The sequence below is a fragment of the Psammomys obesus genome, unplaced genomic scaffold (genome assembly GCF_907164565.1).
Source record: "Psammomys obesus unplaced genomic scaffold, mPsaObe1.curated_primary_1811, whole genome shotgun sequence".
NCBI lineage: Eukaryota > Metazoa > Chordata > Mammalia > Rodentia > Muridae > Psammomys > Psammomys obesus.
Window position 1 is genome coordinate 205,776 of NW_026586589.1, and position 27,926 is coordinate 233,701.

Here is a 27,926-nt window from a genome sequence, read left to right on the forward strand (position 1 = left end):
CACATAAGCCAGAAGAGAATAACAACAGATCTTGAGCCAAGAGGCCAGAAGAGGGCAAGAGATTCCCTGGAGTCATAGGTAGTTTGTGAGCTGACTATGAAAGCTGGAAGTTCAGCTAAGTGTTCTTAATCACTAGGCCATCTTTCCAGCCTCAAGAAGTATGATTTTTATCCATGTTTAACATATAAGGAGATTGAAGGTTAGGCCAGTGGTGTAACTGGTGATGAAGATGGCTGCAAAGGCCAACAAAAAGATTGCAGTGGCTTTCACTGCTTCATGTACTGACCTTTGACCACACTGGCATTAGCTTACTTCCTATGCTGGTAAACTTATTCTGAATGGTGCTACAGCAGCTCAGGAGACTCTGGCTACAAAGAACAAATCTACAAAGGTCCTAGAGCAGTAGTTCCTAACCTTCTTAATGCTGTGACCCTTTAATACAGTTCCTCATGTTGTGTTGACCCCAACCATAAAGTTATTTAATTGCTATTTCCTAACTGTAAATTTGTTACTTTTATGAATCATAATGCAAATATTTTATATGCAGAACATCCGGTATGTGATTCCCAAAGGAGTCAAAACCCAGAGGTTGAGAGCCACTGTCCTAGATACTCAAGGAAGCGATCAGACTGGAACTAAACACACGAATCAAAGAAGAAACTGGGCTAGGTATCACTGTGTTGGAATGCATACCAGCACAACAAACTCAACAACAGCAAATGCCATGATACAAAAGAGAGCTAGAACTGACTGTCAGGGAAGACCCCTTGTATCTATTCATTAAAATGCCCAGAAAACAGACAGACATCTAAAGATACAGTCATTAGCACCAGGGCTTGGAGACTGCACCGAATGAGCACTCCAAACAGCCCCCAGCAAGAAGACACAGATCAAGGCTGTAAAGCTTAAGAGAAAATTCAAAGCTCTACACCCAAAGCCAAAGCATGACCTGCACTGCCAAAGAGCTGCTTTTCTTTCTTTCAGTTTGTCGCCTTTTGGTCAGGATTAATCAATTTTGCTTGGCAAAAAGGCAAGACATAGAAGAAACACTTTGTATTAAGTTCTGAAGAATCAGCCTGTTTGAGATGCATTAACGTGAACCAGTATGGTATTTCACAGTTCCTTTCTTGAGGCTTTTAAGAACAGGAATACTGAAACTCTGAGTCTCAAGTAGAAACTTTCTCTCTGTAGAAACAAGCCACTTTAGATGCAGACGCTGTCATAAGCTGAGTCCTTTAAATTAACCACTCATTTTGAAAATCCTCGGCTGTCAGCAAAAGAAACTAAGAAAGACACAAAGCTGGGTAGCTATCATCCTCTTTATACCAAGATAAGCTCCAAACATTACATATTAGAAAAAAAAAACTAAAACAAAGCAGTGGTTAATATTTTATAGTCTTAGAATATGCAAATTTTTCTAAATGAGATGACATTCTACAAACAGAAGGAAGGTAATAAATCAAAATACATAAATTTAAAATGTTTGAATAGTTAGATACTAAATAAAGCCTTTAAAACTACAAAGAGGGCTGGAGAGCTATTTCAGCCGATAAAGCAGTTACTACACAGCATGAGGACCAGAGTGCAGGTTTATAGCAGTCACCTGTACCTAAGCACTTGAAAGGCACAGACAAGGATCCCTGGGCAAGCTAACAAGCAAGACTAGCCAGAAGTGGCAAGCTGTGAATTCAGTAAGAGATCCTCTCTCAACAGAATAGTGAGCAATCAAGGAAGCAAACACCACCTTGTTAGCTCTGCCCACCCCCACATAAACACAAGCGAACACATATACGAGCACGTTCTCTCTCTCTCTCTGTCTTTCTCTTATCTCTATCACTATCTCTCAGGAAAACCTGAGACAGTATCTTTATCACATATGCTACAGGGTTTATGTTGTTTATATTTTTATTTGATATACAAATCTTTAAGAAAAATCAAAATTGCAGAAAAAAAAATCAGTAACAAATTAAGTGGCAATTCTCTCATAAAAATAACAGAGGAAAAAAATAACAGACTATCACAATTTCTAATTTATACTCTGCCTAATAATTCTACCTGCAGGAGTTAATGCTGAGTGCATGATATGCAAGGTGGTTCCTTCAAGCAATGTTTACTAATACCAAAGGCTCAAGGAACCCTGCAGAAGAGGGGAAGGAAAAATTATAGGAGCCAGAAGGGTCAAAGACAGACAACAGGAGAACAAGGCCCACAAAATCAAGCAGGGCTCACAGGAGCTCACAGAGGCTAAAGTGGCAACCACAGAGCCTCGTGGGTCTGTGCTAGGTTGTTAGCTTGAGTTTTTGTGGGACTCCAACAGTGGGAATGGAGGTGTATCTGACTCTTTTGCCTGCTCTCAGAACCTTTTCCTCCTACTGGGTGGCCACATGCAGCCTTAGAATGAGGATTCGTACCTGCTAGGTTAGGCTGATACCCCTGGAGTCCTGCTCTTTTCTGAAAGCCAGTTTCTCCTGGCTCTCTCCAGTGGATCTGGGGAGAAGCAGAGATGGGGAGGCCACTGGGAGGAGTGGAGGGAAGGGGAACTGTGGTCAGGACTTACTTTATGAGAGAATGAATTAAAAAAATACTAAAAATTTAGAAGCCACCCAATACTGGTTTTAACTTGGAGGTTCATGATATCATGGGTCACACAGACACATCACAAAACATGTTTTCAGTGTCCGGCACAAGGTAGGAAGGTGTGGCAACCTTATAGGAATAAGTCCAACATGCAATTATAGAGACACACAGGAGGTATGTTTGTGCTGTACCCAAGTTCACTTTAGCAATCCAAGTTACACTTATCCCACGTGCCATGGGCCAACCAGCTCTCCTTCCCCAGCCCCATACACTGAATATAGATGTGTCATCTAAAGCTCTGGCCCAAGGCTGCTGCCTGCTCTGTACCAGCTTTGGAGGATCTAGATGCTGAACACTCGTCTATCTATTCTACCATATCTGAGTGGTCACTGAAGCTCATCAATAGAGTATCACAGACCCTCAGGATGGGACCAGAAAGCTAGAAGTGATGAATTGGGGAATAAGTAGGCCAGGCTATCCTGTTTGATTTTCCTTTTTCCTTAAAAACACAAAAACAAACAAACAAAAAACAAACAAACAACAACAACAAAACAACTGTGAGCCTGGAGGAGAACGAGTGAAGCTGGGAAAGGGCAAATTCCCAGGTCTCACGTAGCTTCCACATAACTCAACATAAACTCACATATTCACCAAATATCATGAACATAAGCACTACCTCATTTAACACCATTCATGGTTCCCCTGTTAAACATTCCTTCAGCAATAAACTTCTGGACACTTGATTTTCTCATTAACTAGGCTGGTGTGGGGAAGGCTGCCACAGATTAATGTGACAGATTATGGACGGTATTTCTTCTGCAAGATCTTAATTGATCCCAGAAACTATTTTAAATTCATCCTAGAATGGCTGTAGTTTGTGAGTATGGCCTCAACATCTCTCCCAAAAGTGGAAAATGTCCACTGCATCTAGAATGGAGCGCCTCCCCCCCGATGTGTGAAAACAGCCTCTGCTCACCACTGCGTCTGGGCAGAGCTTTTGGGAGGTAGTAAATCTCCTAACTGCACCCATTTTAAACACCCTCCCATAAGAGATTTTAAACTCAAACTACATACAGCCGCGTGTGAAGGCTATAAAATCCCAGAATAGTTTTGCCACAGTTTTTCTAAATAAAGAGCAAATGGGAGAGCGTGGTGAGTCTGTAAAGAGGACATGAGTCTGTTCTTTCTCAGTAATTGGCCACCTTGGGATCCCAGGCTGTGCAAAAGTTTAGACACAAACAGGGCAGCTCTGTGGCCCTTCCCCACTGTGCCCTTTCTTACTGTGCCATCAGGATTAAAATGGCCACCAGGATTAAAACCTCTTTGAAAAATGTGTATCAATGTGAGAATCTTCCAGGTCAGAGAAAAACAGATTGCCAGTGTGTCAATCAGCATGACTGATACTTAAATCCTAGGAACATGAACGCCAGAACTCAGCTGTGTTAAATAAGTGCTTCAAAGCAAGGGCTCCCAACAAAATGGGAAAGGAGTCTTAGAGCTTCCTTCTACCCTCCTTTTTGGGGGTCAGCTTACCTAATTAGACCCTTTTCCCCCTTTTGCTGATTCACTTTTCTTCCATAGCTTAAGCATTAAACTTGTAGACAAACTTTACTAAATGTTCACTCTGCTAAGTACTTTAAAAGCATTTTTAAATTTAATATTTTCAATAATCCTGAGGCAAATGCATCCAGGACGTTCACTCCAAATTAAGCATCTACCACAGCTGTGGATGGACCTCATGAGAGAACCAAGCACGTAACTGCTCTTGCTCAGTTACCCTGACTCTGGTGTTATTTTAATCCCCTGAGGGCCCAAAGCATCACAGGAAGAAACCTGTAAACGTCTTCGACATGCCACCTCTAGCCCTTTTCGGGCTCATACGGCTGCTGTGAAAAATACATAGTAGTTCCATTTTATAGATGAGCAAAGACCAAGAGAATCTGAGAGAGCTCAAGGAACTAGAAAGGTAAGGGACCTGACAAGAACACAAAGCTAGCTACTGTCAGACCTGATTCCTAACCCACTGCTCTCTTTATATGTAAGCCTCATATTAATAACAGAGTAGAATGCCAAGCACTTTCTAAATGCTTAATAGACTTTATCTAACTTCGATCCGGGGTATTCCCAACACTGCAGTTCTAATCAATGTGCTCTACCAAGGTTTGCCAAAAGAGAGAAAAAGAAAAACAAACAAAAACCTACATTCTACATCTGTCATATTTACACTCTTCGTAACACAATCCTATAAACACAGGTGAAAATCTATCACAAAATGAAAATCTCCACTTAAATCTATAGTTCTTCAAGGAATGTATAAATGGGCTAAGATGACAGAATTAAGTAACACATTCTGAACACTTTGTGTGATGCGACTGTTTGCCATATGTTGGGCACATCAGAGAAAGACAAGCACAGCACCGGAACTGAGCACAGGTTCAGGAGCAACATACATTTCCCAGGCAGAAACACATGTTATCCAAAGGATAATAACAGGCTCCACATGAAAGCTGAAAGCCTAAGCTTGCCACTTACTTACCATGTGCTCTGTATGGCCCACATACGTCACCTAGTGTTTCCAAGCCTTGCTACCAAATAAACAGGAATAAGATCTACCCTGAGAAAGTGTGAGAAATGAATGGTACAAAATGAATGGGGTACAATATGCACTGGACTATTTTCATCCCAAACTCTACAACCTAGTCTTTTTTTATGTTTATTTTATTTTATGCGTATGGATATTTTATCTGCACGCTACATGTCTGCCTGCCAGAAGAGGGTGTCAAAGCCCATGGAACTGAAATTACAGATGTTTATGAGCAATCATGTGTTTGCTGGGAATTGAACCTGGGTCTTCTGCAAGAACAGCAAGTGCTCTGAACCCCTGAGCCACCTCTCCAGCCCCTATACCCTAGTCTTAAGGTGGAAAGCATTCCTGCGAACAAAGCAGAAAACAAGACAGAAAAATAATCAACACATACAGACTGTTAAAGATATTCAGTATCTGTCACTCATATGGAGCATGAGGGGAGGGGAAATTAGCAGAAATAAGAGGTAAGACGTGAAAGAAAAATTCAGGAGCACATTCCTGAATGAGATTAATAGGCACATTGTGACAGAGGTACCACCAGAAAAATCCATCAAAATCTTTGCTATAGCCATTAAGACTCCTTTATAATAGGCATCTTTGTTTTGACAGAGCTTACACTTGGTCAAAGCTAAAAGGATGCCTAAAATAATAATATCCTTTTAGTTAGCATGACATTTCCTGACAACACACTTATTGTAAAGCCCATGGTCACAAAGTAAATAATATGGTAACAAAAGATTGCTTCAACTTGGGGAATCACCTGGATGACCAAGAAAATGAAAAGTTTGTCAGTCTTTGTATTCTGAATAAGTATGAAAGCCCACTTTGAGTCAAGGATAAATGTCCCTCTGCTGTCATCGCCCTGGTTATGTCAGTTCCCATTACATATTAAAAATGACCTTTATTCCTGGCTCGTAACACAAACTAGGTATCGAATATAGGCTCACAGCCTTGACTGTTTTCAGTAAAAGAAAGCATACAAGAGTTAAGAGAACCAGGAAAACACCTGGGACCTAATTCTGTCATGAAGAAAGAAAACTGGCTTGTTTATAAAAAGGCCTCTAGGCTTCCATTTCTCAAACTGTTAAAAAAATTATGTATATATGTGTGTGTATAAATAACCTTATCTCATTCTCTCACAAACATGTTCTCAAATAAAAAACGCTGACTATACTTTAACTGCATCAGACTTTGTACTCAATGGTGGCAACATCACAATCGCTGGGCGTGTGCTACCAGTGCTTTGGCCTTCTGTTGTTCCTGCATTATCTCTCCTCATTCAAAGAGCTAACAATATTTTTTTACAGAAATATGTGAAATAGAAATAAAATACTTAATAAACAACTCAAACATAATCAGCCTTAAAATTCTATGCTAACAGAATTTTACGAATCTTAAGGTAATTCTGGTTCACAAATCCAATCTACATTGCCTTTGATTCTTTCTCCAAACAAGAAGAAAAAAAAAATCAGAACAGGACAGGGGGGTTCATGCTTGACTTCTGCAAACCACAAATCTCAAGTTCAAAGAGGAGAGCCACTCACTAAGGCCCCAGCTAAGGCTCTCTGGCACCTGAGAGATCTCTGTTGTTTCTTCTTAAGAAATCTGGTCTGGATGGTGAGGTACTCGTTTTCAAGAAATGTTATTTCATACAAAGTCAAACTTCAAGACTGGTAAATTAATTTTGTCATGCACTATGCATAGCTAGCAGCCTCTGTCACAGACTGCACACAGCAGCCGGCACAGGAGAAGCAAAATGTTGCCATCTACTGGCCAAAGTGTGCTGTCACAGGGAAGAACTTTATGTGAGAAATATCCCTGAACATCAACAGTTCATGAAATGAGGGGAAAGTGGAAAAGAAAACAAATGGAATAAATATGTAAGAGAGATGAAAGGAAAGTTCGAGTGGGGAAAGGAAGAGGCAGGAGGAATGGGCAGAGACAATCTAAAAATGAGGCCCAAGACTTCTGGTATTTCCCACTGGCAGAGTTTAAATTCCTTTGTTTTGTAAATGAGCCTGTTTGGAGTCAAGTGCTCTTTGAGGATGTGTCTCTACTCTCATAAGGAAGTCAACAGCCAATCACTGAGGAAAAGATTTAAATAACTACAGCTAACTCTGTTGATAATGATTCAAGAAAAGAGAAAAACAGGGAGCTGGCATTTACAAAGTGCCTGCCACAGTGCAGGCAAATCAGATGCACTGCCCTATTTACTCACAGCATCACAGGCTCTTTTTCCATTTTACAGACAAGAGAGAGGAAACTCATCACACAGTCAAACCAGAACCTGATACTAAAAGCCCAACTCTAGTGGCCTTGACCATCTTGCTGCCATGTAACTGTACTTTGGAACATGAGACACAACCGTCTTTGATGCAGAGGGCCAACTGCTATTTTATACAACCTCCTCTTCCTTCCTTCCTTCCTTCCTTCCTTCCTTCCTTCCTTCCTTCCTTCCAAGACAGGGCTTTTCTTTGCAGGCCTGGGTGTCCTAGTAAATGTTAATCTAACACTTTTCAGTCAAAACTCCCCAGACTTTGGCTGTGCAGAATCACCAACACTGCTGGCCGTGGCTTCTCTTAGATGTAATGAAATAATCGGCCATCCGTGAGTTCTTTCCTCTTTGAATCCTCTCAGTGCAGCTACTTCCCCACTCTGCCAGCTGGAAATCTTAGTAACCAAACTGTAACTGAGCGGAAGCAAGGAAAAGTGGTGTGTCTTCACCCCAGAGTTATCACTGGAGTAAACTGCTGCCCCGAAGGCAGTGCCCGGCTGTGAATGTTTGGTTGGCAGTGGCGCATCAGGAGTTCTAAGCACAGTGACCACACTGGAACAGAGAGGCTGACATGCAGGGGACATCTTGAGATAGCGCAACAAGTTCCACTGGACTTGACCCCCTTCTTCCAGAGGCCCTGGGCATACAAGCACATGAGGCAGAAAAGAGGAGCAGGCTCTAGTTCTCTATCTGTGGGGGTCTGGCCAGCCTTGAGCTCCATCCTCCTGATTCCATCCCTACTTGCAGAGTTCTAGTAGACTCTGACTTTAGATAGAAGTGAAAAGGCTGTACTAAATCTCTCCTTTAGTCTTCTCAACATCTTATGTCCTGGGAACATGGACCTTTGAAGTAACTGAACAGTTAGGAGCCCACATGAGAAAAGAAATGGGATGTAAAGCTGCAAAGTTTGGATAAGGTATTTCTGACACACTGAAGGGAAAATATGAAAAAACCTGTGTCTAGGTGAGTGAGATCACAATGCAAAGTTATGGCTGCAAGTCCAATAATAAAGAAATAATTAAAGCCAGATAAAAAATTAAAAATGTTTTTTAGATCAATAGCTAATTAACACTTAATATATCTTCCAGCTTTGGAAACTTGACAAATAATAAACAACACACACAACTTAGTTGTTTTTTTTTTTTCTTTTCTGACTTCATGGGACATTAAAGTAACTGAACCAGATCTGGTCCTGGCTGTTAGGAGACTCAAACTCTGAAATGTCAGGCTCTGATGACAGCACTTAGGAATTCTAGGCCTCCAGGACCTCTTCACTTGTTGGCATCAAGGTGGCAACATTGTGATTGATGTCTGGGGCAAGCTAATGATGTCTGGCCAGGAGACTGACTGCTCATTCTGCTGTGGCACGTGTGTTATGATTAAATTAATCTTATGGATTAGGTGCTTTATATAAACAGCAACAGGCTGGCAGAGGGGAATCCTCTGAGAAAATTTACTCCTTTCTGGAAAAACCAGAAACCTAAAGAGGCAATTTATAATGCCACTCAAAACTGAAACACAATAAGAACCAAAGGCAAAAATTCTAATGTGTATATATGTATATAATTCCTAGTTTATGACTAGGCTTATGTATTAACTTTTTGTTTGTTTGTTTGTTTGTTTTTCAGGACAGGGTTTATCTGTGTATCCCTGGCTGTCCTGGAACTCAGAGAGATGCAGCTGCCTCTGTCTCCTGAGTGCTGGGATTAAAGGTGTGCACCACCTCCACCTGTCGTATTAACTTTAAAGCCACACCAGCAGCCCGAGCATGTGGCCACAGGAGGGGCTGTGCTAAATGCAGGACATCCTCAACAAGACACCATGCATGAAGAAAAAAGAACTGGTTCACAGTTCTTCCTACGGAGTGATCACATAAAGTCAACAGAGGCAGAGAAAAGGATGTGGTGTCCATTACCGCTACAACAGAATAAGAGAAAGGGAGAGAGAGAGAGAGAATGTCTGGCATCTGCCCTCAGCCCCATCTGTGAACATAACAAAAAGGGGAAGAAACAAGGTAGGAGGCCTATGGTAATGAGCTAACAGCTGAGCAACCTTGTTTTATGGATTTCCACTCAGAACTGTAAGTCTATACAACCAAAGAGGAAATTAAAAAGTAAACTGTGAAAACAGAAAGCCATGTTAAACAAAGATCTGCCTGCTCACCAAGGATCAGCCATGTGGCAATCAGAGGACAAAGGCCGGCAGCCTGTGGGAGAGAGCGCTGGTGTTGCCACTCACTATGGAAGGTAAAACAGATACTGGTACCACCTGGCGAAAGGAGTTACAGACAGGATGAGCTCGGGTAAGTGGAGCACTGAATATGTAGCCTGTGCTTAGCATGGGAAGGTGTAATAGACATAAACCTTTGTAGAAAACAGTGTGACCTGACTGCAGTGACACCTTTGTCAAGACTGGTCTCTACAGCCCTTCCTACTAAGAGAAACCAAGAATTTCATCAAAAACTGTCTGTCCCCAGGTTTAGCACATGTGTGGAGGCCAGAGGTTGATATTGTCCATTTTTGTTCTCCTCTTTAAATATTTTAACATTAATTTTTTTTTAATTTTTTTCCCAAAACAATGACAATATCAATAGACATATTAATGTGGAAGTGGAAAATTTTTATGGAATCCTACCTCTAAACAAAGAGCAAAGTCCAGTAATGGCTACCAGGAGAAAGAGAATTAGCCTCTCCTGGGATGAGCCCCTTTATTGGATATTCTCTTTAATTTTTGAGTCAGGGTCTGTCTTTGAACCTGGAGCTCACCTATTAAGCAAGACCAGCTAAGCCCCAGATATGCTACTGTCCCTGCTTCCCCCAGCTCTGGGATCAGAGGTGCAGGCTGCACCACCCGACTTACACAGATGCTGGGATCTGAGCCCAGGTCCTCATGTTTTGCACAGCAAGCATGGTGCACCCGGCTCCCTAGCTCCCGTTCCATCCTTTATGTCTCTTTCACTTTTGCTAAGGATTAGGTGGCTGTAAGGGTGTGGACTTACTGCCCATTGTGTTTCACGCACTGCTTCAGTGTGTTCATGCCAGGGCCATGCTGCTGGTGTTGGTTTTAAGACAGGATATGTGGTCCAGGCTGTCCTCAAACTCACTGTGTAGCCGAGGATGGCCTTGAACTCTGAATCCTTTCCTTAGTCGTAAAATTATACAGTATTATCACCCCATCTTAAAAAAAAAATATTGAAGGGCTGGAGAGATGGCTCATTGGTTAGGACTACTGGTTGCTTCTAGAAAACCAACATGGCAGCTCATAGCCATCTTTGTAACTCCAATTCCAGAGGAAGTCAACACCTCCTTCTGGCCTCCATGGACACTAGGCATGCACATGGTGCAAGGGCAAATGTGCAGACAAACACTCATACATAGAAAATAATAATAATAAAAAGAAAATTTTAAAGGTTAAATCTTTATAAAGTTTTAAAATCTCTTTATGATTTAAAATCCAAATTTTATGAAAGGTCTTTTGATTTTCAGTGCGAATTAATTTTTACAAAACATCTGCTGATACCAAGTCTGAATAAAGGTAACTCTTAGTATTTCTTTCAAGTGGAGATGATGGCAGAGAGGACCATCACTCTTCCCGCAATAATGACCACCACAGACAACTTCAAACTTCGGGCAGTCCACAGTTCTGTAAGCAAGGATCAGCAACTGTATGTGCTTTCCTCCAGTAAACCTCGGAATGAGACAGTGCCTCTCGGAAATACATCAAACCCAGTCCTTGAATTACCTTCAAATCAGCCACAAATACAATTTAGCCAAACAGTTCAAGATGCAACTTCTTGTGGTTGGGTGTATTGCTCAGTGGCACGGTGTGTCTGCAGCATGCACAGGGTCCTCAGTTAATCCCCTGCACATACCCCACCAAGAAAAACTTTTGCCTTCATTGTGTAATAATTCAGATACAAGCCACACAATCTTCTTCCCTTTGCCTTTCCCTTTCCCTACCTTTTCCTTCAAGTTTCCCTTTAAGAGAAAGGGCTTCATGTTGCCCAGGGTAGCCCTGGACTCCTGGACACAAGTGGTCATGTCACCGGACGTGACAGAACTGCATTTTCCCCTTCCTCCCCTACCTTTTCCTCTTTCCTTGTCCATCTTCTCCTTGCAGTATCCCACTCCCTGTGGGGACTTAAACCCAGGACCTCATATATACTAGGCAAGTGGTTGGCACTGAGCCACATTCCTGTCTTAGGCTCTCTAATGATCTTTTTATTAATCATTATGAATTCGTAAGTTTCAGAATATTTTATGCATTTCAATTAAAATTGCAAACGTCCCAACACTGTAACTCAGTTCTTTTTAAACTTGGCTTATTGGGGTATGGTTTATGTACACTGCAGTAGATCTCAAGATCTTCCTTGCTTTCTAGAATGGCAAAGTATTCCGTTCATTTAATTTTTTTTTCTTTTGAGAACCGTGTGCAGGTATGCCCCTCCACACATGCACATGAGCAAGTACACATGCACAAGCCACATGCCAAAAAAAAAAGTAAGAAACTAGATTAATTCAGACCTTCACGTAAAGTCTAAAATGAGACAATGAAAATTCTTCAATATGTAGGAACAGCAAGGACTTCCTGGGATAGACTCTAAGAGTTCAGGAAATCATCCCAAGATTGACAAAAAGTTTCTGCACATCAAAGGAAGCCAGCAGAGTGTGGAGACTCTACAGTGGGATCAAACCTTGGCCAGCTATATATCCAACAGAGGACTGCTATCCGGAATCTATAAACAACTCCAAGAATTAAAGGTCAAAGTTATAAATCATCTACTAACTAAATGGGCTAATTAACTAAACACACAGCTCTCAAAGGCAAAAATAAAATCAGGTGACTATCTGTCATTCCAGTCCCTGCAGCTGACCCTGCGTTCTCTTCTGGCCTCCTGGGACACCTGCACACAGGTGGTGCACAGAAACTCGCACAGGCACACCCACACACATAGTTTTTTTTAAAGAAAGAAAACAAATTAATCAGTAACAAAGGCTGGTGGGGGTTGGACAGAGAAGAATGTTTACATAATCCTGTGGGGCCTGCAGGTGGGAAGGGTGTAAACCTGTGTGGCCACTATGTAACTCCACATGGACCATCCACTAAAAACTAAAATCAAGCAGTGCTTGGTGGCACTCACCTGTAATCCCAGAACCTGGGAGGCTGAAGTAGGAGGATTGCTACAAATCTGAGGCTAACCTGGGTTACAGAGGGAGACCTTGTCTCAAAAATACAGAAGCAAGCAAGCAAACAAGCAAATTCTCAAAACTAAAGCCAGAACTATCATATGATCCACTACTGGTATATCTAGGAGGCAAGTGAATGTATCACAGAAATACTTGTATATCAGTATTTACTGCTGCACTGCCATGTCAGCCCAGGTAGATGTCCATAAACACATGAATAGATACAGAAAATGCGGTTCATGGACACAAGAAGATTTTATTCTGCTATAAAGAAGAATGAAGGTAGGCCATTTGTGGAAAAATGGGTAGAACTGAAAGTTGTTACATCAAGCAAATAAGTCAGACTCTGAAAGACAAATACAGAAATGCAGGACATGAAAGTAAGAAAGGAATGAGAAGAGCAAGGGTATAACCAAGAGGAGATGGGATGAATGACATGAAAAAAAAGAGTACTACTTGGGGGAAGAACAGCCAGGGTGGAAAGGAAGAAAAGGGAGCACAGCATGAGAGGGAAAAGAACCAAGCAGAATGGTACCTACATGAAAATCACACAGTAGGATGGGCAAGATGGCTCATCTGGCTACCAAGCCTGGCAACTTGAGTTCTATACCAGAACACACATGGTGAAAGAGAAGAGACAACACCAATTATTTGTCCTCTTACTTCTATACAAGTGCTCATAATACATACATATATACATACATACATACATACATACAAATGTAATTTAAAAAAAAGAAAATGTCACAATAAAATGCATTTCTTTGTATACTAACCAAAAATTAATTTTTAAAGAAAAAAAACTTTAAAAATTGCTAGCCATCTTTACATAATAGCAGGGAACAAAATAGTTACTTTGAAAAATGGCAAATAAAGGAGAAAGTCTAAATATAAATTTAAAATATAAATCTTTTCTAAACCAGAAAACTAAGCCACAAGTGTATATATCATTAACGAAATGCTTACTGCTAGATCTCCGTAAGATAAACAGAGAAGTGGTCAGTTATCACAGTTTTGCATTCTTGAGTAAAATGGCACCGAGGCAACTGCCTTCAGTAGCTTTTACCAAAATAAAAGAGAGAAGACTGCTGCCAAACCTTAGAGGAAGAACACAAATATACCATGAAATGTCTTTGCCAAAATGCTGAACCTGAGCCTACCCCAGCTTGAGAGCCCAATCAGCAGTCCCTCAGTTATGGCCATGGAGCCCTCTTTGTAAGATCAAACTGTCTCAGTCATAAGACCTTCTGTGGCTTTGCTTGTATTGACACTTGGACTGGCAGCAGAAAGCGAGGACTGGAAGTATAAGTGCTAACTTTATTATTAGACAAGAAGCAGCAACAAGCAAGCATTGGCAGTTACTGTATTTTTCATGGCTATAAACTACACTTGAAAAATAAAATAAAACACCTTAAAAAATTAAAATTTATTCCTTTAGGATGCTTTCAGATAAAGTTGTAAAAGTACTAATTTAATTACAGCCTTTTAAAGTGGTGTCCACCATCAGAAGGAGAAAACAGGGAACAAGTCAGGAGCCTGCCACAGAGAGCCTCTGAAAGGCTCTACCCTGTAGGGTATCAAAGCAGATGCTGAGACTTATAGCCAACCTTTGGGCTGAGTGCAGGGAATCTTATGAAAGAAATGGGAAATAGTAAGACCTGGAAAGGACAGGAGCTCCACAAGAGAGCAACAGATCAAAAAAATCTGGGCACAGGGGACTTTTCTGAGACTGATACTCCAACCAAGGACCATGCATAGAGATAACCTAGAACCCCTGCACAGATGTAGCCCATGACAGTTCAGTGTCCAAGTGGGTTCCATAGTTATGGGAACAGGGACTTTCTCTGACAGGAACTGATTGGCCTACTCTTTGATCACCTCCCCCTGAGGGGGGAGCAGCCTTACCAGGCCACAGAGGAAGACAATGCAGCAACTCCTGATGAGACCTAATAGAATAGGATCAGAAGGAAGGAAAGGAAGACCTCCCCTATCAGTGGATTTGGGGAGGGGCTTTCATGGAGAAGGGGATGGGGAGGGAGGAAAGTATTAGGAGGGGAGGAGGAAGGGAGCTACAGGGCAGATACAAAGTGAATAAAGTATAATAAAAATTTGAAAACCATAAAAAATAAATAAAAAATAAAAATAAAATGGTGTCCACAATGAATTTTTTTTTAATGAAATTGACTGCTGTCTTAAGCATAGCAATTGCACAATCGAGATATGATCTCAAACAGCTGCTTTTTCTATTTCTGCAATGTGAATTGCACTTGAAAGAAACATTACCAAACTGGTTATGCAGACTTGAGTATCTAGCAGACATTTCCTTTAAAAATGAAAAAAGTAAGTCTGGCACTTAAAACAGCTGACAGACAGTGTTTGCCGCCAATGATAAAATTCCAACTTTCAAACAAAAATTAGAACTTGAGAAAAACTGATTGTGCTGTGGTGAGTTTGACAGCTTCCCCTACACAGACACTCTGTAGATGAGACTGGTTATAACGTCAAGGAACATAATCTTCTTATGTTGTATAATGAAATGCCAACACTTTGGCAGCTCTCTGTAAATGCACTGAGCCAATGTTTTCCAGATGACCAAGCCACGGTGTTACAAAACCATGTGCAAGTAAACCCTCATCCAAACACAGGCTCAATGCATTCCCATATGCAGTTCTGGAACACGAGCAGCTCATGGATGGACTCAGATTCCACATCGCTAACCTTTAAGAAACCACCATTGTTGGGGCTGAAGAGCTAGCTCAGTAGAGAAGAGCATCTGTGGGTCTTTCGGAGGACCCAAGTTCAAGTCCCAGCACCTAAGTCATGCAGCTCACAACCACCTGTAATTTCAGGTCTGAAAGATACAACGCCCTCCCTGACCTCTGCAGACTCTGCACTGCACCCACAACCACACAGCACACACACACACACACACACACACACACACACACACACACCTAAAAATAGGGATCTTTTTCAAAAGGAAAAAAACCCTGTATAGAAGATAGAAGAAAAATATCTGCAATTATCTGAACGAGCTATTACAATGCATCTCCCTTTTCCAATCATACATCTTTGTTTGGCAAGACATTCTTCACACAAAACCACACATGACAAACTGAATGCAAATTCTCACATAATAATCTAGATGTCTCCCTGTTGGGGTTGGTCTGGTGCTATGTATTTTAATGCTGATCACTAGCCCCCAGGCTCTGGTTGCTATCCAGATGAGCACATTCTTACACATGGCAAGTAATGTTGTATAAACCTTGTTCCCCAATTTAAAGTTGGTTAATAAAATTAGTTAAGAGCCTGTAACTGGGCAGAAGAAAAGTAGGCGGGGCTTAGGTTTCCTGGGTTTAGGGTCAGATGGGGACCTTGAAGTTGGGAGGATGGAAGGAGAGAGAGGAAGCAGAAGAGATAGCAGGAGAAGCCAAGAGAAGGAAGCAGAATGAACCATGAGCACATGGGCATGAGGGGCTAGGCTGATGGAATATAGCAGCCCAGGCAGGAACAATTATGGCAAATAATTTGGAGTGTGTAACTGAGAAATAGCAAAATAGCTTGGGATTGATACCTGTCTAGTTATTTTGCCTTGAAGCTTTTATAATTCTACAAGGTCTCTGTGTCGATTATTTGGGAACTAATTGGAGTAGAGAAGCCCTCTAGAATCTAATATTCCTTCCACAACATCTCTTATTCATACAGATTTGAAAACATACTTATACTGTCCATTACATATTTTTGCTATAGAATAGAATATTATTTTTCACAAAAATATTTATATTAATGCTTATTAGGTTCACTGCTATTTTAAATGAACCAATAAATCATTTTATTCTGCTTTAGAACACGAAGAGATTCTTAAAATTGAGGTTTGTTTTTTTTTTGGTGGGGGAACACTTCAAATTAAGAGCCTTGCTCATGCTATTATTAAGCAAGAGTGCTAAAACTGAGGTTGAATCCTACCTATTTTAGTTTTAATTTTGTCAAGTATCAACAGGTAAAACCTACACACTATTTTGGGAGTGAAGTAGAAACCTAGTGTAATGAAATAAGGGTGACCCTAGCAACAACTCCTAGCAGTGGGGACACAGATCCTAAACCATCCTCTGTAACCAGGCAAGGCCTCAAGTGGAAGGAGTGGGACACCAACCTAAGCACAAAACCTCTGACCTGCAGTTTGTCATGCCTACAGGATATGCTGGGATTTAGTATAATCATCATCAGAAAGACTGGAGAGACTTCAACCAGCCATTGATGGGAGCAGATGCTGAGTTCCACAGCCAAATATTAGGTGGAGCTTGGGGAATCCTATGGAAGAGGGGAGGAAGGATTGGAGGAGCCAGAGGCATCAAGGACACCATAAGAATGAAGCCCACAGAACCAACTGACTGGACTCAAGTGGGCTCACAGACATCAGGGGGCCTGTATGAGTCTGACCTAAGTCCTCTAAATATATGTTATGGTTGTGTGTCTCCGTGTTCTCTTGGGAGTCTTAAAAGTGGGAGTAGGGGCTGTCCCTGAATCTTTTACCTGCCTTTGAGACCCTTTTTTTCCCTACTGGGTTGCCTCATCCAGCTTTGGTCTAAGAATATGTGCCTGGCCTTATTGTAGCTTGTTATGTATTTAGTTGATGTCCCAGGAAGGCTTCTGAGGGGAGGTGAAGTGGGGCATTGATCCAGGTTAGATGAAAGAGGAAGGGGGGGGAGATCCTGGGGGAGGGAAAAGAGGAGAAACTACATTCAGACCCACACAAATAAAAGCTCTTTGAGGATCCCAATAATTCAGAAAAATGTGAAGGGGTCCTGAGAGCTGCTGTTATACACTGAACTACCCACATATAAGAAACTTAGAATATACTAAAAGGATCACTTAGACATAATTGGAAATATTCAGAAATCTGACCAACTATAAGGAACAACCACTGGTATCACAAAGTGTGTGGGAAAAAGGGACTATGGAAGAAGTGATGTAAGAGGCAGCAACTATAATGACCAATCATGGTTGTCAACATGACTATATCTGGAATTAACTAAAACCCAGGCAGTGCACACACCTGTGAGAGATTTTCCTTGGTTAAGGCTGAAGACCCACGCTACATCTGGGCCACACCTTCTGGTGGCAGCCCACATAAAGGACATGGAAGAAGGAAGCTTTTAGTTTTTGCTGTTGCCCTCACTCTGGCTGAAAAATTCATCTATCCTGCTGCTGAGATGCCCTTCACTGGTATTACCTAATTTTTAAAACTCCAACACAGACTGAAAAACAGTTGTTCTCTAGTACTTCTCTGGGACTCCTGAAAATTCCAGTCTCATGGACTGAAAAACTACTGGATCCTTGGCTTTTCCATCAAGAGACAGCCATTTGTTGGACTACTCAGACCACTGCCTGTAAGCCACGCTAATTAAAAAAATAAGTGTGCACACATATATATTATATAATAATTATATATACTATATATAATCCAACCAAGGAAATACTGCTTTATATATAATAATAAATATAAGCCAACCAAGGAAAATTCCTCACAGGTATGCCCAGCTGCCTGCAATTTCATATATGTGTATATATGCATGTATGTATATATATATACATGTATAAATCCATGTTCATTCTATTAAACTACTCCATTAGAGAGCCCTGATTAATACAGCAATCAACTACCACATAAGAATCTTGTTAGAGTTCTAAAGCAAACTTTGAAAGATATGATTGGAGAAAACTAAACAGTAACAAGTACTTCATGACATCAAATAATTATTATTTTTAATTTTAAAGGTGTATTGAGTTACTATATTTAAAGAGGTCTTTAAATTTTTCTATATGAAAAGATATAAAATTCTTATATTTATACATACATGCATACACATATAAAAAAATTTATAAATAATACAATACATACCCACCTATGATTTACTTGACAACAAGCCAAGGGTAAGGGCTAGGGAGTGGAGACGGAGGGTTCAACAGCGTGAACTGGCTGCTGTAACTAGATCATGACAGCATTTACTAGATTTTATCTCACCATGGAGACAGGCATGTTTAAGAAAATAAAATAATTTTTAAAATTCATATAAAGCAGATGAAAAATAAGCTCAAACACAATGCTTTAGAATATACTTTTGTCTCCATAAAATAGCAGGTAAAGGCTTAAATTGAAGATATTTGGGTTCCCAGAAAACATGACAATGTACCCTTGAAAGTATTAAGTATGGCTACCCAAAGCATCCCTGTCTCAAAGTCAAACAATGGTAAATCTCACATCTCAGTCAGTGTCTAGTTTCTAAGGGGTATACATAGTTAAAAGTGAAACGCGAAACGTAATGAAGAATGAGTGAGCAACAATCCAGTAAAACCTCTTTATAAAATCCTAAAGAAATCTCAACTTTCAATCAGGTTTGGAGCCCTAACAGTTAAGATAAAGTTTCAAAAACTCCTTGCTAACCTCTTGGGGAAAATTCAGGGCTAAAATTAATGCTGTCCTCCCACAAATAGACAGCTTACTGGCTTATAGTTACCTAGGAAATCTGAACAATCAACGTTCAGGTTCTGGTACTTTCATAAATTAATTCTGAACCAACAGCTGGTAGTCTTTAACACCCTAGAGGACCAATTATCACATCGCTTCAGAGAGGTATTAGCTTTGTGCTGCAGTAGGCTGTCTATTTTTAATTTCTCCAAAGCACCCAGGAAAATCCCAAAACAACTAAATATTCTGGGGGAGGGCAGCACACTGAGCACTGACTGACTTCACCTCAAGGTCTCCTTAAGGCCATTTTTCTATTTGCTCACACCCACACTCCAGTCATTTCTGTGGGTGGTCCACACTACCCTGATCCCCCCACCTCAGCTCACACCTTTTCCCTCCTCTTCTAGTTAGAAAAAGCCCATCCAGCTTTCAAAATGCTCTTCCAGCCAGATGGTAAAGCATGTCTATAATCCCAGCATATATGTAGTCAAAACACTCATGAATATAAACTAAAAAGAAATCTTTAATTTAAAAGAAAAAAGAAGGAAGGACCCTTCAGGTGAGACCTCTGGATGCCTTCCCTAGGTTCCTGCTCTCTCCTGAGCTGCCCACCTGCCGTGTTTCCTGCTTTTCTAAGAGAGGTTTGCCATGTAGGGACTCCACCTGGTGCAATTTCCCATGGGTTATTATGGTGTTTCTTATAGCAGTTTTTTTTTTTTTCCTGTTTTCTTTGTTCTATTTTGTGCATAGTGCTGGGGACTGAAGCCAGAGCTTCCTGCAAGCTAGACAGGCTGAGGCTACACTGAGTACTCCAACACTAACCCACAACCACAACCCCCTACAGCATGCTTTATAAGCACTTTATGAAGACAATTTACTAGAAAGTGTAGAAAGAGGCCGTGCAGAGAAGATATTAAGATGGAACACTACATAAGCTTTTTATACTCAATCAAAGCCAAGTCCCTCCCAGAAAATGACAGGTTTGTGAATTAATATTTTTCCCATTTCATTGACTTCTGCTCTTACTGTTACCCTATTTAATGTTTTAGCTGCAATACTGCTTTTTGTTGTTGTATTCTATATGTTCCTATCAGGTCTAAAGGGTATTCTGTTCTCCCCTAAAAAAGAGCAGTCCCACTGACTAGGTCCAAAATAAAATCTAGGCCAAGCTCAACCTGGACCATAGGAGGTTTCTGGTGTTTACATAAGAGCCAACATTCTCAGAAACTAGTGAAAGCAGTTCCCATCTACCAAATGAGCCATTTCCCTTACCTCTGAAGGAAGGGACACAGGGATCCATCAACATACCCCTATGGTTGCCTATCAAAGCCCATGCTGCCCTCCAGAACCACTCAGTCCCTACTCAGAAGTACTTACACATTTCAAAGTCCACACTGGCCTCCCCAGGCTCCCTCCTCCCAGATACCCATCTGTTCTCTTTATAAGAACAAAGTTTTCCCTGCCCCGCTACACTCTCACAAACGGCCCTGACCACGTCCAGTCTTCTCCCTCTGCTCTCAACTCTTCCAGATCCCTCTGGATATTTTTCTCTTATTCATAATGAAGATCTTAGCCACACCACGGAATGGTCATGTTGGCAGTTTCTTTACTCTGCACCTCTTGCACACAGTTCTGAACCATAGCAATCTGAACTGTCTGTAGGTCATTTCTCAACAGTTTAGTCCTTCTGTGCTGATGTTTCTGTGATGATTTTCAAGTATGACACTGTAGCCTGACCACTTTCTTACTGTTAACTTCTAAACTTTTGAATTATAGACAAAATAATATTGCCTCATGCTGAATGAGATTTCTCTTTCAGCCACTTTAAAAGTTTTGTGACTATTTTGTTTTTAAAGTTTAATATTTCTTTGAAAAGTTTTCCTTATGCTATAAATGTTGTGAGTTGTGTTAGTTTTGGTGCTGGGGCCCAAACCCAGTGTCTTTGCATATATTAAGTATATACTCCATCACTGAACTATAGCTCCACCCTGAAATGTCCAGAATGAGAGTGTGTGCGCGCGCATGCTCCTGTACTTGTGTACACATGCATAAGGAGGCCCACAAACAACTTTTTTTTTTTTGAGACAGGGTGCTCATTGGCCTGGGCACAGTGTGTAAGCTGCTGACTGGTTAGTAAGCCCCACGGAGCTGTCCGTCTCTACTTCCCCAATGCTGGATTTAAAGCATATACCACAATCTCTGGATTTTTTTTTTTTTAATGTGGTCCCGGGGATGAGACTCAAGTCCTCAAGCACTTTGCTGACTGAGCTATGTCTCTAGCTCCTGAAGTGTCCATTTTTGAGAGAATAGTATTAATGCCATTATTATATTTCTATTGCATATTAAAATTGGATAGTGAGATATTGATGGATTAACCATCCATCAATAGATACACATAGCAATGAAAAGTAGATTTCTTCCCATACAATGATCTTTTGTCTTGAATTGTTTCATCTTACTACTGTTTTTGTTGTCTGTTGTTCTGTTGTTTGTTGTCTTGCTATGCTGGCCAAGAGGAACCCCTCACCCTAGCCTCCCAAGTAGCAAGGCCTACAGGTCCACACTACCACACCTGATTCCTACCTTAGTTTTAGTGTTTGCATGGTGTATCCTTTCCTGTTTCTCTATCTTAAGCTTTGTAGTGACACTGTCTTAGATACTGTCTTAGATATATCTTTTATATAACAGGCACTTTCAATGTAGCCACATTTACTATGATTACTGGTGTGTCTGTATTTCCTGTCTGACAGTCAGCTCTAGCCACTATGATTTCTTTCCTTCCTTATTCACCCCAGCTATGTCTGTGAACTGCTCAGTCCATGATCAGCTTCCTTTCCTTCCAACGGTTTGGTCTTTCTGGGTCTTTGCTGGATGTTCTGTCTATACAAGGTCTCTTCCATGTTTTCCCTTTACCATGCTATACAAAAATAGCCAGTTGTACCTTAACTGATTTTATTTATTGAATTTACTGGGTTTACGTTTGTTTCCCTCATTATGAACTCCAGGACAACACAGCTGTCTGTCTTATGCATTCACTGTAGGCTGGCAATACTTTAAAACTGAAGTATTATGGGTTGGGTTTTTGTTTTTGAGGTTCATGAACCAAACTGGATTTAAATTTAAGGCATTTTATGGCATATGGAACAGCAGAGTAAGAATATGTGAGTTCTCATAAAAGGAATATTTATTTAAAAACTGTGATCTGTTTATAGAATATCAGCTTTAAAGACTACTGTATTTCTAAGCACTGTTTTTAAGTAATCACTACATCTTAAACAGTAAAGGGAATCATTGTAGGTTTTTTTAAGTTGGTAAATAAGGCAATTCAATTTTAAAAATGGGATAAGAATTCAATTTCAAAAGGAAAATATGAAGGTTTGTTTTTTTTTTTTAAGTATCAAATTCTGTCACTACTAATTAAATTATTTCCTGATTCCCATTTTGGGCAAAAAGTTCATTTCAAAAAAAAAAGCAACTGCCTTGACAGAAGCAAGGAGGGCATTTTTATATAATTTCCATAATTAAATACTGCTTGTCTGGACTCAGAAAGCCTCTCTCTGAGGTTGCTGAGGTAAACATGTTATTCAGCCTCACAGATGCATCTCCTAAGCTTGCTAACACTGTCCAGGCAGTCGTCCTCAATGCAGAGTGGCTCTGCTGCTTTAGAGGTTTATAGACATTCTCCACGTTCCATCTGATTCTTGACATTTCCAATTAAAGTGTGAGAGACTCAAAAGGGGGTTAAAATTTAAAAAAATCAAACACTGTTAACAAAATGTTAGCACACTTATCTTTGAACTATGGTACCCAATTAAAAAAATAATGATTCACTGGAGTCTGAGAATCTTCTAGGTCAGACCTTCACAGCTTAGTAGAAGCAGAAGGACAGGCTGAAACAGCACTTGGTGCCGCCCTCAGAGACTCTAGCTCAGTATCTCCGGGTTGGCTGCTCGAATGGGGACCACGCTGTGTGCCATCTTTTAGACCACCATTCCAAATCCTTGCCTTAGGATTGTGGTTAAGGGCTATAATCCAAGGTGTCAGAGGCAGCTTTCACATGATCTTTAGCAATATTTCATGTACATCCTAATTCCATCTTGTTTCATTACTCAAATATGAAATGCCCTTCAAGAATTTTAAAGAACAAATTTTCAGGAGCCTGGAGAAAACAGCTTAGCAGTTAAGTGTGTGTTTGTGTGTGTGTGTAACATGAGTTCATTTCCCAGCACCCACATCAGGTGGAGTTGGTATTCTAACTCCAGGGCATCTGATGCCCTATTCTAGCCTCTGCAGACAATGTATTCATGAGCACATACTCTCACACAGCTCCACACATAAACACATAAACAAGTCTTTTTTTAAATTGGAATTCTCAAGCGGCAAGATGGCTCAGTAGATGAAGGCACTTGCTACCAGGCCTATGTACTTGAATTGGATCCCAGGGAGCCTACATGGTAGAAGGAAAGAACTCATACCCCTTAACTGTCCTGACCTGCAAATGCATACTGTGGCATGTGTGTGTATCTTCAATGAAATCTTTTGGCATTCTGAAGGTAAAAACAGAAATTTATATCAGGACAGTTTGGCTCATCATATATAAATCCAAACTTGGATTTGGAGCAAAAGCCCTAGTCATAAGCATCTCTAAGTGTGAGATAGGTTGGACTGTTTATAGAAAACAGTGAAGCTGGCCAGATAAGTCAGGAACAGGAAAAGCCATGCTCAAACAGGGAGATGCCACTGAGCCCAAATAACCATCATCTAGTAGTAACAAGGCGTGTGGCCAGATCTTCCAAGTTTCCGGACAAGCTGGGAATATAGCATTTTATATAAAATCTCTCAAGTTTTAAACCCAGCCAGTGAGTTTAAATTCTATAATATTATCCAGGAGTCACAGAGTGTATGCTGGCCGGATGCTGCTCCAGCCTTTGGATTAAGAGTCTTGGGTGCAGGACAGATTAGACAGGGCTAACCTATTCACTTATGGGATCCAACTCCACTAGCCATCACCTTCTTCCAATAAAGTACTCTCTGGGGACCAGTGGAAGCCTTCCTGTAGAAAGAGCCTGCCCATCAAACCAAACTCTCTGCCAATGACTCACTCAGCTTAAGAAAACCAGGGCAAAGATGAAGGAACTCTTCATACTCTACAACCACTGACCTAGGAATGCTGACAGCACCTGAGAGACTGGAATCTCAAAACTACTATTTCTATGGTGTCTGAAAATGAAAAAACAGACAAATGCACAGACTTAGTGCTATTATGTAATGTATGGCAACAGCCATGTGATCTTCTGGCTGGAATTCAGACAGACTTGCTTAAAGAACCACTAAACTTTACAAATCAATTGAAGACAACTCCACAGGCAACATGAAGGAGCAAGTGGCACATCTCAATGCTTATGGATTACTCTGCCTCACAACAGCAGACAGAGCTGTAAGAAGCAGTTACCATCAACCCAAAGACTGGGAAAGGCAATGGCAGCAGGCCTGCCCCTATTTGTGGCCTCCTTTGCAGAGTAAAAAACACTGTACCCAAGTTCCTCCTGCTGCATGCTAAGAGAGGCACCAGAATACAAGTTTCAAAGTATAAAGTACATCAAGGCACCTCTAGCCAAGGGATTCCCATGTCACTCAAGAGGAAAAGCTAAAGTCTCTGACTTAGGATCTTTGTATCAGTCACTTTGTGTGCCTGAAAAGCTGTTCCTCTGGAGATTTACATGGTTCACATCCTCATTCTCTTACCTATGCTCTACTTTTCCTTCAATACCCAATTCTTGAAAGGTATACACATGCACATGCTATACAAACACAAACACACGAGTACAAACACATACACACCGCACACACACCACACATACGCACACTACACACACCCTTCTCTCTCCTAACCCAGGTGCTTTGCATTTTCTACAATACCACCATCAGACATACTAAATGTTTCACTTATATTCTTCATAAAGAATGACATCTCCATGAGCGATGGTTTTCACCTGCCTGTTTCCTTCTACAGGCCTCTACAATAGGGCCAAGCACATGATAGTACTCAAAAACCACCATCTTGATAAATGAGTAAACAGACTATCAATAAAGCAAATAAAGCTGGACTTTGGCACAGGTCCAATGTCTAAGTTAACTCAGATAAGTCATTCTGGTCTTCAAAAAACCTTCATCCTTCGTTGTATAAAATTTTATGACAGCACAGATGAAGTTATAAAAGGACAGCACCACGTCTGTATCAGTCAGCAGTTAGTGGAAAGAAGGACCAGATATGTCCCTTAGAGCTCAAAGCCACTACCCAAACTAAACTCTTTTATAAGGACCAACAGAATTATGATACAACTGAATAGCCCACTTTAGAATTTAAGAATGTAGCCAGGCAATGGTAGTGCAGGCTATTAATCCCAGCACTCAGGAGGCAGAGGCAGGCAACTCTCTGTGACAAAAAGGAGGGAAACATATCCAGTTTTACATAACGAGCTCTGAAAAGGTTTAGAACAATCTTCTCAGTCTAAAAAGAATAACTGATAAAAACAAGGCTAGTGCAACCCATAAATAGAAGACTACAATCCCAAATAAACTATGAAAGATGGTTGCTTCTTCATTTGGTTATGAAATATTTCTTTTAATCATTTCAACCTAGACAAAACAGAAAATAGAAAGTGAATGGAGGATTTTTAAAGGAAAAAAAGTCAGATATCCCAGAATTTTTCAAATGTCAGTAAAAATGTCTCAAAATAGTGAGGCCCTTGGCCTTGGAGCTACTGCCAGGGCAGTTACAAGGCCTCGAACTTTGTAAGCAAATGTGCAAGGCTCAGGCTATCAACAAGTTGCCTAGACTGGATCTGTGAACTGCAAACCCTTCCCAGAAGACACAACCATTTAGTTCAGCACTACTCACAAACTCATAGTCTCCATCCTGAGGTATTTTCCAATCTGAAGAATTTTTCAGAGAGCCAGATACACTCTTGCCAAAGCTGCTGATCTGGTTTTCCCTTTCTTTTTGTTCGAAGTATTCAAGGAAAGATGGTTTTGCAGGCTGCATGGTCTCATCTCTTCCTAAAAACCAAGAAAAGCAAAAGATGAAAAGGAAGACAGACACACGTGTTGTCAGGATGCCCACAGAACTAGAGCCTCCAGGTCAAGTCTGATGTTGGATAAGGACCTCTTTATGAAAGACTCTAATGAAGTTAAAGAAAAGCACACAAGTTCTCACTCAAAATACTTCTTATGGAAATAAAGACTCCGAGGTCCCCTGTAATATATGTAAACCATTTCCCAGAGTCCTTATATCTAAACAGAAAGGGTTGGGTACTGCAATGATTCTGAGAAAACTTCAAGCAATAACTATATTATTATTGTTGTTGTTCTTTTTATTATTATTGGTTTCCTATATGTTCTTGAAATACTTAGACTGGAAATATTTCAGAAGGAAACAAAAATATCTGTTCCATTGTATTCATTAGTGTCTATAAGCATCACAGCCAACAGGGGATGATGCCGGAGGAGCCTGCTCCTTAGTAAGTTCACATTCTTGTTGAAAGAATATGCATGAAAAAAATACAAGTTAAGGACAATCCTTCAACTTGTGAAATATTGTGTAACATTCTTCTGCTACTGAGGATCAAAACCAAAGCCTTGAACATACCAGGAAAGTATCCTACCACTGAACTATACCCCTAGCCTTGGATAACTTTCTTTTCCATTTTCTTTTCACTCCTGTTTGTTTGGTTTTTTGTTTGTTTGTTTGTTGGAGGCAAGTTCAAGGTCTCCCTTTGTAACCTTGGCTGGCCTGAAATTCACTATGAAGACTAGGCTGGGCCCAAACTTGGAGATCCTTCTGCCTCTGCCTTTCAAGAGCTGGGATTAAAGGCTTGCAACCCCATGTCTGGCCCATAAATAACTTTTAAAATATTATTAAAAAGTGATTTATATGGGGTACAATATCATATGCATATCACGAGCTGAACTGGGTAAAATCATATACACAGGAGAAAAATAGACCAAAATGTTAAATGAATCTCTCAGACATTTGTCATCTTTTTTATCATCAACCATTTCAACCAATGCCAAGTTTGTCCACTTAAGATATTAACAATGCTTACTATTCTTGCTTCTAAGACCTGCCAGTCACCCAAAAAGGGCATGATGTAGTGTTGTATGTGCTCTATGTAAAACACAAGGCACTTCTTAAGTTTGCTTTGTGAGTTTTTAAGCTTCATTTTATTGCATACCAAAGTATTATGAAAACTACAATAAAGCAAAACTTGTAAAACTGTAGGACTGGATTTGCTGAGGAGACAGGAAGACATGTTCTGTGCTCAGTCCCTTCCTTTGGGAATTCAAGGGGATAGACTGGCTCTGAAACAACTGCACACTGACCCTTCACTTCATCCTACCACAAACAAGGAGAATCAGAAAACCTAGTGCCAACTAGCCTCAGGGCTGCTGAGCTAAAACAGTCAGACCATGCCAACTGTTCAAAATACTTAAGTTCCCTGCGCATTTGAAGAGAAAATCTACAAAGTCTAAACCATCACATAGCTGTTTTGGAAAAGATTACATTTGTTATGTATCTCACCCCCCAAAAAAAAAAATTAAAAAAGGAAAAAAAAAAAAAAAAAAAAAAAAACAGATAATATAAACTCTAGAGGAAAATGTGAGAATGCACTTAAAGCTCAGCTATGGCAAAGGCTTTCAAATGGTGATGAAGGAAGAAGGAAGGAGGAGGAGGAGGAGGGAGGAAGGAAAGGAGGGAGGGAGGGAGGGAGGGAGGGAGGGAGGGAGGAAGGAAGGAAGGAAGGAAGGAAGGAAGGAAGGAAGGAAGGAAGG

At 40.6% G+C, this 27,926-nt stretch overlaps 1 protein-coding gene across 3 annotated transcripts in view; it reads right to left on the reverse strand.

Annotated features, from left to right (window-relative positions):
• The window catches only part of Stk4 (serine/threonine kinase 4), a 92,289-nt gene that overhangs the window by 17,248 nt on the left and 47,115 nt on the right, over positions 1–27,926 (reverse strand). For all 3 annotated transcript variants that reach the window (XM_055602303.1, XM_055602301.1, XM_055602302.1), the window contains one exon: positions 25,996–26,153. In XM_055602303.1, the coding sequence (XP_055458278.1) occupies positions 25,996–26,153 (158 nt within the window). The remainder of the gene's footprint in view (positions 1–25,995; positions 26,154–27,926) is intronic.